Source organism: Crocuta crocuta, unplaced genomic scaffold, assembly GCF_008692635.1.
Source record: "Crocuta crocuta isolate KB4526 unplaced genomic scaffold, BGI_CrCroc_1.0 scaffold466, whole genome shotgun sequence".
NCBI lineage: Eukaryota > Metazoa > Chordata > Mammalia > Carnivora > Hyaenidae > Crocuta > Crocuta crocuta.
In genome coordinates, this window is record NW_027529672.1 from 7064855 (window position 1) to 7075727 (window position 10873).

General features: G+C 55.6%; 1 protein-coding gene across 2 annotated transcripts in view; it reads right to left on the minus strand.

Moving 5' to 3' along the window:
• The window catches only part of TCERG1L (transcription elongation regulator 1 like), a 170841-nt gene that overhangs the window by 34081 nt on the left and 125887 nt on the right, over positions 1–10873 (minus strand). For both annotated transcript variants that reach the window (XM_077762897.1, XM_077762896.1), the window contains one exon: positions 2361–2430. In XM_077762897.1, the coding sequence (XP_077619023.1) occupies positions 2361–2430 (70 nt within the window). The remainder of the gene's footprint in view (positions 1–2360; positions 2431–10873) is intronic.

Here is a 10873-nt window from a genome sequence, read left to right on the forward strand (position 1 = left end):
GGCATTGACACAACAGGACTGGGGGCCACACAGCCCTGACGCTGCAGGTGCTCATCTCCAACCCCGTTCATCCACCGTCTGCCCCAGAGAAGAGCCCCATCCCACTGGGGGTCAGGTGTCAGTGCCCGGTGCCCCGCGCTCGCTCCCCTCCCTCCCCCTCCCTCTGACCCCCTTCTTTTGCCAGGAAGCCACCCCTAAGGGCTGAAGAGCCTGGAAAGGGCACGGGCTCTGAGGCGAGATGGCATTTTCCTTCATGGCCGCGGACAGGTGTCACTGCAGAGTCTTACCCTTAAGGCACTGGTTTTCTGGTAGAAATAATATTGAGAGCATATTTTCAAGTCTTTATACGACAGAAGGCTAAAGAATATTTGGGTGACAGAGGTGCGCTTGGCAGCTCAGTCGGTGGAACAAACGGCTTCTGATCTCAGGGTCCTGAGTTCGAGCCCTGTGTTAGGTGCAGAGATTACTTAAAAAACAAAATCTTTAAGAAATTTTAAAAAAAGAAGAATTGGGTGGTATAAAAATGGCGACAAGGTGGTGGTTTTCACCAGGACAAATGGGTCAGGATGTGAGGCCTGTTTTCCTCAGACAGACAGAGGATGACCTTTCTTGGCCACTAGAGTGGTCACACTTCCGTTGTGATGCAGTTTAAAAAACACCAATTTTCACAAGCTGGCGTTGGAGTCTTAGCCAATGCCTTCCCTCGTCTCCCACGCCCTCAAGCCCCGGAGGGCAGGCGGAAGGCCACCCACCCGGCCATCTGCCTCCGTGTCCACACAGCAAAGCTCTTAGCGCTGTGTCTTTGTCCAGTGATGCCGCCAAATCTCTTTCCTTTCCGAAGGACTTCAGATGGGAGCCTTTTTCCTGCCTGAGCAGAGTGGGGGGCTGGGCTCGTCTGCACCTCCTGAAGGTTCTAAGGCTCATTTTGTAATGCCCCCTTCCACGGGGCGCAGACACACAGCCCCGAGCGTCACCCTGGGTGTAGCACTCAGAAGGAAAGGAGCCCCAGACCGGGTCCAGCAGGAGGGACTCAAGAGGTAGCAGTCAGAGGTGGGTCCCCACCAATGTGTGCAGCCGCACTGCAGCCACAGGATGAGAGCTGTGCATTCGCTGATGTGACCACAGTCACACGGCCGCGCCCCATCCGCTGTCACCTTATGCTGCCACTGGGACCTTCCCCAATCTCGTGCAGGTAGGAAATCAGGTCAGGGTGGAATTACTTCCTCCACCATCACAAAGCAAGCAAGAGGCACCCAACTCCAGTCCCAGACCTGCCGGACCCACACCGTGTCCTCACCCCCAACACGAGACCCATGACCCCGTGTCCTCACCCCCAACACGAGACCCATGACCCCGTGTCCTCACCCCCAGCACGACACTCACACCATGTCCTCACCCCCAACACGGGACTCACTACACCGTGTCTTCACCCCCAACACGGGACCCACAACCCCGTGTCCTCACCCCCAGCACGGGACCCATGACACCGTGTCCTCACCTCCAACACAGGACCCACGACACTGTGTCCTCACCCCCAGCACGGGGCCCACAACCCCGTGTCCTCACCCCCAGCACGGGGCCCACGACCCCGTGTCCTCACCCCCAGCACGGGGCCCACGACACCGTGTCCTCACCCCCAGCAAGGGGCCCATGACCCTGTGTCCTCACCCCCAGCACGGGGCCCACACCGTGTCCTTACCCCCAGCACGGGGCCCACAACCCTGTGTCGTCACCCCCAGCACGGGACTCACACCATGTCCTCACCCCCAGCACGGGGCCCACACCGTGTCCTCACCCCCAACACGGGACCCACAACCCTGTGTCCTCACCCCCAGCACGGGACCCATGACCCTGTGTCCTCACCCCCAGCACGGGACCCACGACACTGTGTCCTCACCCCCAGCACGGGACCCACGACACTGTGTCCTCACCCCCAGTACGGGGCCCACCCACGACACCGTGTCCTCACCCCCAGCACGGGGCCCACGACCCCGTGTCCTCACCCCCAGCAAGGGGCCCACGACCCCGTGTCGTCACCCCCAGCACGGGGCCCACGACCCCGTGTCCTCACCCCCAGCACACAGCACCACCTGGCACCTTCCATCCACAGCACCTTCAGGGCTCCGGGCACCAGGCCAGGGCTGAGCACATGGGCACAGGGAGGGCCAGCATGGGCTGGACGCTGGCCAGTGTCCAAGGTGCCTGGAGCCACGGAGGCACCTGTCCGCTGAGGCCCGGGTCCTCCCGGCATCTGTCTACTGGTTACGCCTCTTCGTTGCCCAGTCAGATGGTCCCTTTCCCTCCCACACCACCCAGCTGCCCACTGAGGAGACGCGGGAGCAAAAGGCACCGTCACCTACCGGTTCCGCTTGGTTCTCACGTTGCGGTCTTCCTGGCCGTCCTCGGACCTCGACCCGTCGCTGTGGTCGCCTGGAGGAAACCCAAGTTAACAAGGTTGCCGTGTGAGCGCCCATCACCCCGGCAACCCCGGGCAGCCCCCACTTCCAAGCGGGGTCAGCTGGAAGTTCAGGAAACGATTTCCCGCAAAGACTGATCTCAAATCCTGGAAGCAGCCTTCCCTTGGGGCTCGCTCTGTGCTCCCGCAGGAGAGAGACCTCACTCTTCTGTGCGAGAAGGCGCCTCAGCTGCTGTCCACTCAGAGGCTGCTAGGTGGTCCAGAGAAGCCGGGGCTGGGCAATGGGGGGTGGGCGTCACCCAATCCCACCCCGGCACCTCGGGACGCAGGCCCCCGATAAGCCCTCCTGCGTCCCGTGTCCCTGCAGCTTCTCGCAAATGACCCGAGAGGCCTGCCCCCCCACCCCCGCCTGTGTCCCTGCAGTGAACCCTCCCACTTCTGCACATGGCACGCCCTTCCCGACTGGCCACGTGGCTGCTTCGAAAACCCAGACTGATTTTGAAGGCGGGCCCCCTGTTTCCATCCTGAGGGAGCTGGCCTTGTAAATACTTGATGAGCTTTGGGAATGAAAATGTAAAAAGGTGCTTCAGCATTTCCCATCTGTCTCCAAGGGGGAAAGAGGAAAAATGAGGAGCAGGATGGTTCTAGAGCATTATTATTGCAGTCCTGACAGATGAACCATTTCCAAATGCTCCCTGGCGTCACAACTGCTTTCTGCCCTGCTTCTCATTCTGTGTCCATCACGCGCAGGAGACCACTTTCTGGTGCCCTGTGCCCTGCGCCCGTGTCCCATGCCCCGTGTCCCATGCGGGTAGAGGTACAGGGGATGGAGATCCGTGGAGCATCCCCAGGTCCCCGTGTCCCCAGCCCACCGGCTGCTTAAATCCCGCCCTTCCTGGGGAGGCTCCCCCATGAGAACAAGGCCACAAAGGATGTGCTGTTTGGAATCCCAGCGAAGCCTCCACCACCACCACCACCTATTCATAGGTTTCTTTTGATGTCAAGTGTAGGGCTCTGTAGGATGAGATAGTCAGGTTCTGGAAGCTCCCAGCCACCCCCTCCCATCCATTAAGGAACAGAAGCCCCCCTTCCTGGTTGAGAACCAGGTGTAGAGATGAGAGTATCTGTGACAACAGCTGATGTGGGAAGGAGTCACCGTTTTCATGCTCCACACTCTCTTCCCACCGGCCCGTCTAGGCCGCTGCCCCACGAGGCACACTCACCTCCCTGCACCTGCCTGGTCCTTCCCTCCCGGCCTCTCGGCCTCAATGTCCCACGGGCACCCAGCCCTGCACACTCAACCTGGCCAGCCCCGTGCCCACCCTTCCCTGTACCAGCCTCCATGCCTCCCAGACGCCTGCACCTGAGACCCCAGGACTGGATCCTGGCCCCCTGCCCCCCGGCACACGGGGTCTCACAGGGGCTCCACCTCCAACCCCAGACCAGCCGCGAGCCCGCCTGTCTGCACCTCAGGGTGTTTGAAGGTGCGCCTCCTTCCCAGAGCACCCAGGGGAGGTGACGCTCAGCCAGGTTTTGGAGAAAGAGTGGGCTTGTGTTTTGCCACCTGCTGGTCTTCTAGGCAGAGAGGCTGGGGTGATGGGAGACAGGACCAGAATAAGAGACAAGGTGGAGAAGAGACAGAGCCTTCCCCTTGCTCCACTCCAGTCTACACTTCATGGAAATCAAAGGGTAGACATGAGGAATCGACATTTTTGCATTAAAAATGAGGTCATGCAATTATAAAGCTATTGATTATATTTTAAACTTTTTGTTTGCTGTGAATAGTCTCATCATGAGGAGAGTAATCAAGATACAGAATCCAGAAGCCATAAAGGAAAATATTCATAAGTGAGACACAAGCCTGGAAGGTCGCGCATTCAGCAGAGCAGGGAGCCCTGGGGTCGGCGGCTCCCCCACCTGCACGTGGAGCTCTGGATTCGGATGAGACCACAGAGCCGCCCGGAGGAGCCGCCAGCCCTCACTGCCCACGCAGATAATGGAGCAGAAGCTGCAGAGGGCACACACAAGGACCACACATTTAAAAAACAGTTTGGTAAACTCACAGGCTGAAGCTCCAGGTCTCCACAAGCAGGGACCAGAAATCTCTGAGAATGGGAGAATCCGATTTCCAGGATGTCCATGTAATAAATCCAGAAAGTGCAGTTCTCAACAAAAATTAGAACCCGTACAAAGAAACAGGAAAGTGTGGCCCATTCACAAGAGAAAGGAATTGGACAGAAACCATCCCTGAGGAAAATCAACTCTGACTGGATGAGAGAGATACATAGAGGAGCTAAAACCATAAAGCTCTTGGGGGAAAACATGGGGGAAACGTTGACATTGGATTTGGTCATGGTTTCTTACCTATGACACCAAAACACAGGCAATAAAAGAAAAAAAGATAAAAGGGACCTCATAAAATTAAAACCTTTTATACATCATAGGACACTATGGCCACGCAATGGGAGAAAGGTTTGCAAATCACACACCTGACGAGGGATTAGCACCCAGAGTGGGTATCAACTCCTACCGCCTCGCAGCACTACCACCGACCAAGACGACAACAGCCCAGTTAATAAAAACACAAGTGACATGAATGCATCTTCTCTAAAGAAACCATACGAATGGCCAAGAAGCACGTGACAAGGTGTTGCACACTCAACCATTAGGGAAATGCCGATCCAAACCCAGAGGGAGTCCCCTTCCCACGCACTGTGCTGGCGATCACCACAGCAGCGAAACTAACACTAACGATAAAACCTTGATCAGCAGGTTCGACCAGGGATGGAGAAGGATGAGAAGACGCGTGTGTTGCTGGTGGGAACGTATAATGGTGTCACTGCTGTGACAGAAGTGTCGGCTGCTCCTCCAGAAGTCAAACGTAAAATTGCCCCTTGAGCCAGAATTTCCGCCCCTCAGTATCTACACAAAAGAACTGAAAACACAGACTCAAACAGGAATTTGTGTGGCGATGTTTATACTAACACGATTCGTAATAGCCAAATAGTGGCAACAACAAAGTGTCCGTCAACTGACGAATGGACACAAAATGGGTCCGTCCACGCGATGGAATATTATTCAGCTAGAAACGGGAATGAAGGTCTGACACAGGCTACAACGTGGATAAACTGAGAAGACATTAAGCTTCATGAAGCAAGTCAGACACAAACGGGGCAGGACCCCGCAGCACCGCTCGCAGGAGGCATATGAGCAGGCGAGTCCATGGCGATGGGGGCAGAACGGAGGCTCCCGGGGCTGCGTGAAGGACACCCCGGGAACCTGCTGATTACGGTTATGGAGTTTCTGCGTGGGGTGAAGAGAGAGCCTTGGAAGAGGTAGTGATGGTTGTACAACATTATGAAGGAAGTTGATGCCACCAAATCGTACACTTAAAAATGGTTACAATGGGGGCGCCTGGGTGGCTTAGTCGGTTAAGCGTCCGACTTTCGTTCAGGTCATGATCTCGCGGTTCGTGGGTTCGAGCCCCGCGTCGGGCTCTGTGCTGACTGCCAGCTCGGAGCCTGGAGCCTGTTTCAGTCTGTGACACCCTCTCTCTCTGGCCCTCCCCTGCTCACGCTGTCTCTCTCTCTCTCCTAGAAATAAATAAAACATTAAAAAAAAAATTTAAAAAAAAATGGTTACAATGGCAGGTGCCCAGTTATGTATGTTTTAGTACAATAAGAAGAAATTCAGGACCAACTTTTTATGGGAAAAATATCAAAAGACGAGGAAAAAAAATTACAATCGTGCTGTAGCCCAAATGCTGATACTTACAACAGTCCATATATTTCAATAAAAAAGACAAAGACCTAAGCATGTCACAGGAATACAAAACAAACGGCCAAGAAACCCTTGAAAAGGTTCAATGTCAGTCAAGCTAAAGAAATGCCGATTTGAACAAAGAATGGCTTTAAGAATCAAACGTGGATGGTGTCTGGTGCTTGTAGAAGAACACAGGATCAGAATCTATTAGTGGGTCTGGGACCTGGGTTATCTTCGGGGAGGAAAATTTAAAAGGCATGTACCTTTTGACCTGGCAGTTCTAACAAGACAAATTTATACAGTACGAACACTTGTAGGGATGTTCCTAAGATAAATAAATGTGCACAAAGATGTTCTTATCAGCATGCCCAGCTGGGGGGGGGGGGAGCCCTGCACGTGGACCCTGAGCGCTCTGTGGGACACGTGTGGGCCCCCGGGGGCCGGGATCAGGGCTGGCCAGACACCGGGGTCCCACGTAAAGGGCTGCCCCGCGGGCACGCACAGAACGCAGGGCTCAGCGGCCTGTCCTTCTGCTTGACGGCACTTCTGACCTGACATCCCTACCAAGCACCCGGAGACTTCCTAAAATCCACGAAATCTGCAACAGACAAATCATTCACTTAAAAATTGTTTGTCCTGTGCTTCGGCCTGGTGCTTGGGGGGCACCGGGAAGACCGGGCGCCCCCCCCCCCGTTCCCTCCAAGACGTGGAAGAGAGGCAGCCCCCAGGACTAACGAAAGCTGTCCCCCAGGCTGGGTCAGGGCAGGCAGAGGCGGGTGCGGCTGTGTGCACGGGGGACACAAGGGAATCCCAGGGGGGACCCAGGACCCTGCACTGTGGCTTTACCGTCCCCACCAGCTGGGGGCGTCCTCACACCAAAATTGGTCTCTGCTTTTTGTTTGTGTGCAGGTCGTGTTCAGTTTCTGGATAAAGTGTTGAAATACAATGTCAGGTGAGAAAGAGCCTGAACTGAGCTGGGCAGTGGTCCACACAGCCCCAGTTGGGGGGGTTAGGGGGGCGGAAGCCGTGTAGACGCTGCTGGGCGGAGGTCCGGTGGAAGCCAGGGGCCAGGCACCTGGAAGGGCTGGCGGACTGTGTCCCCATCACTGCAGGTACACTCATGCGTCCCCCTTTACCCCGTTCACTCGGAGTTTGCCCAGGCTCCTCCCGCCCCTCCCCCAGACAGGGGCCCCCGATGGGCCCCCTCTGCTTCCTGGGGTGCAGTGGAGGGGCTCTTCCTCAGGGAGCCCCCTGGCCACTGATCTGGGACTCACTTTGCTCTTCCCCGGTGCCCACGACACGGCTCGGCCCTGCCCCTGGGCCTTCTGCTCCCTGCTGGGGCCGGGGTCCAGCTCAGGGCTGGTCAGTCCAGTCCCCAGGTACACAGATGACTGGTCTGGAAGGGGACAAGCATCCTCCTCCCTCCCCTTCCTTCCCTCCCTCCTTCATTCCTGGGTCCACAGTTGGGGCGGGGGGTGACAGCTTGAGGCATTCAGTTCCCGGGGGAAGTACTTTGAAAACTGCTCTTCCAGCCTCTCCGGGTTAATAGCTGCATGGACAGGACACAGCCCCGCATCAGCACGAATTCAGCGGGGCAGCGGAACCTGGCTGAGCCTCGGCCCTGCCGTCCTGGCCACCCAGCTGCAGACTCTGAGAGGTGACTGTCACAGAGCCCCGTGAGGATCCCCACTGTGATGCCCATGGGCCGGCCTGTCCCGGCTGCCAGAAAATTCTACTAGGAGTTCAGCAGATTCCCAGACCTTGCTTCCTGGAGGGATGGCCTGTCCCCGCTCATCTGCCCCATCTAGGGTCTGGATCATTCATCCTGCAAAGAGGAGGCAGAGGCGAGGGGCCCCCATGCATTGTGGGGTGTGGGGCCAGGTCCCGTGTGAAGGTCAGCGTCCCTCCCAAATAGCCAGGACGAGTGAACTCTGCTTGGGGCGGGGGCTCTGTGACCTGACCCTTGGGGACAGGGGACGCCCACACTGGAGGGAGGACAAGTCGCTGAGCCCGGCCGCCGGGTCCCACCTCGGCTCAGGGCTCTGCGTGCTGCCCCTGGGCAAACAGAGCCTGGGGAGTCACAGCTGTGTTGGCTCCCAGAGACGGCTCTGTGTCCTACTTGGCAGAATGAACATCATTATCACCGTACATCTGTCCTGAATATAAATGACTAAAATGTTTACAAAGTAATTGAAGCCAAGTGACGTCCGTGCCCCTCTGTCGCAAGTCGGGGACAAAGCGGCATTAAAGGAGAAAGCCACCTGCACTGACTGTGGGTGTGTCGGGCACGGGGACGCATGTGTTACCCTCACAGGCTCCCAGCCACGAGAAGGCTGGCGAGGCTGCCCCTGCTTGGACGAGGAGTCGGACCCACCAGGGTGTACATCCCGGCCCCCTACCTGACAGAAGGGGACCTTGGGCAAGTTAGTTAATCAATCTCTTGTTTATCCCCTTGTCTGTTAAATGGGTATAAAGCCAGGGGGCTGCAGAATGATGAGCCCAAAGAATGTATCAGGTTATGTGGCAAACGGGGGTCTGACCCGTTTGAGACGGGAAAGCCTCTGACCTTGAGATGGGAGAGCACCCGGGTCGTCCAGGTGAGCCCAGTCTCCTTCCAAGCAGAGGAGGAAGGCAGAAGAGTCCCCAGAGGATCTGAGGACGCAGTTCTGCTGCCTTTGAAGGTGGAGCAAGGGGGCCCCGAGCCACCGAAACCTGGCGGCCAGAAACCACGTCCACCAACCCCCCTGGGACTTAAGCCCTGTAACTGTTGCTGTGGGCAGCGGCTAGGTGTGTGACAACGTGGCACAGAAGCGACGGGCACTTCACACAAATGGCGCCCGCCTGGTGAGGCTGCCCGAGCGTGGGTCACCAGGCTCCGCACCCCCGTTTTCCTGCAGACTCCCCTCCCCCCCCGCACCTGTGCGCCCCGCAGCCCCGGTGCGCGGCCTGTACGTCCGGGAGCTCTCTGTCCGGCACAGGTAAGGGAGGGTGAATGTGGTGCCAGCTGAGGGTCTCACAGGGCTGTGGACACCGGAGCCTGGGGACCAGCACGCGCGTCCTCTCAGCCCGAGCCCGGCGAGGCCCCTGCACTGCTGGCCAGGTGGTGGGTGTAGGCTGAGGCGCCCCCTGCTCAGTGCACATCAGCTCCGAGGGGTCTGCTCTCAGCTGGGCGCGTGGCCGCGGGAGCTGTGCCAAATCTGGTCGCGCTGCCAGATCATTAGGAAATGGTTCTGGTCTTTGTCCGAACCTCCCAGCGATGCTAACAGAGTGAAGAAGGGGACTCTGTTCCTTGTCTGTTGAGTGATGAGTGGCTCAGCGCCTTTGGCAGCACGGCATCCTGGCTCCAGAAGCCATCCAACACCATTAGCACCGCTTGTTTGCCTTGCGTCCCCAGCACACACACACACACACACACACACACACACACACACACACACTTCTAGAACTAACCGCAGCTGAATGTGGCAGCTATTTTGTAAAATTCGTGTGTTTCATTTGCCTCTTGAAAAATAATTGATATCAGTTGGAATGCTTAATTGTTCCATTTCAGACCAGGAACAGGTATTAATATATTCAAATCCATAATGACTCATAGGTGAACAAAATGTGAAAAACAGAATCCTCCACCAAGAACAATCTCCCCTGGAGCTGGTTCTTATAATAATTAGGGTCAAATCATTTGATGATTTGTGATGGGTGAACAGCCAGGGAAAAATGTCACTTGCTGATGGCTGGAGGTCATCCACTCTGCCCACTAATCGCTAATTAATCTTCCAGAAACACCTTCTGTCCTAATTGTTTTGCCGCAAACAAAACAGTTTGGGTGGGTGGGTCTTAGGAAATTAAAAATTATGCACGTAAATGTCAATTCTACCCTGCAACAGGCAGTTGAGAATTGGGGTCATTTGCATATCTTGAAGATTCAGGTAAAAAAAACTACTGGTTTAAGAAAATCTCTTCCTCTTTTTATAAGAGGGACCAAGATGAAAACGTGTTTTGTAACTACATGTAATTTATTAATCACATATCTATCCAGGTAGAGTAGTTTGGGCCATGGTAATAAGTTAATGGATGACAAAATATCCTGATAATTAAATCTAAATTTGTCAGATATTTCTGGTTGTGTTTGTCAGACTTAAGGCTCAATTCTCTACCTTTTTAAAGTAGAAAATGAGATTCTTGTTAGGAGACTGAAATAGAGCACTGATCTATGACCCAGGTAATTCACATCCTTGCCGTTAAATTAATTAAACAAGGAGGCCACTAGGCTGATGTGGCTCTGACTCCTCGGAGGTCTACTTAAGCAAACCGAAAGCTAAGCCAGTAAATGTCTCAGGTTGTAACATCAATCAAAACACTAAGGATGACCCGGGCTCCTGGTGGGCTCAGCCCACTATGTGTCCCAGTTCAGTTCAGGACGTGATCTCGTGGTTCGTGGGTTCAAACCCAACGTCGAGCTCTGTGCTGACAGCTCAGAGCCTGGAGCTGCTTCAGATTCTATGTCGCCCTCTTTCTCTGCTCCTCCCTTGCTCGCTCTCTCTCTCTGAAATAAACATTTTTAAAAATGCTAAGGATGACCAATCAGCAGTAGGCAACTCTGTTTGAAGCTGCCGCCAATCCAATGGTTTCCCTTCTTCGCTTCCCCACCTTGTCTGTACCTCCCCCCTCCCCACCCCCGGCTCCCATCAGCCCCTC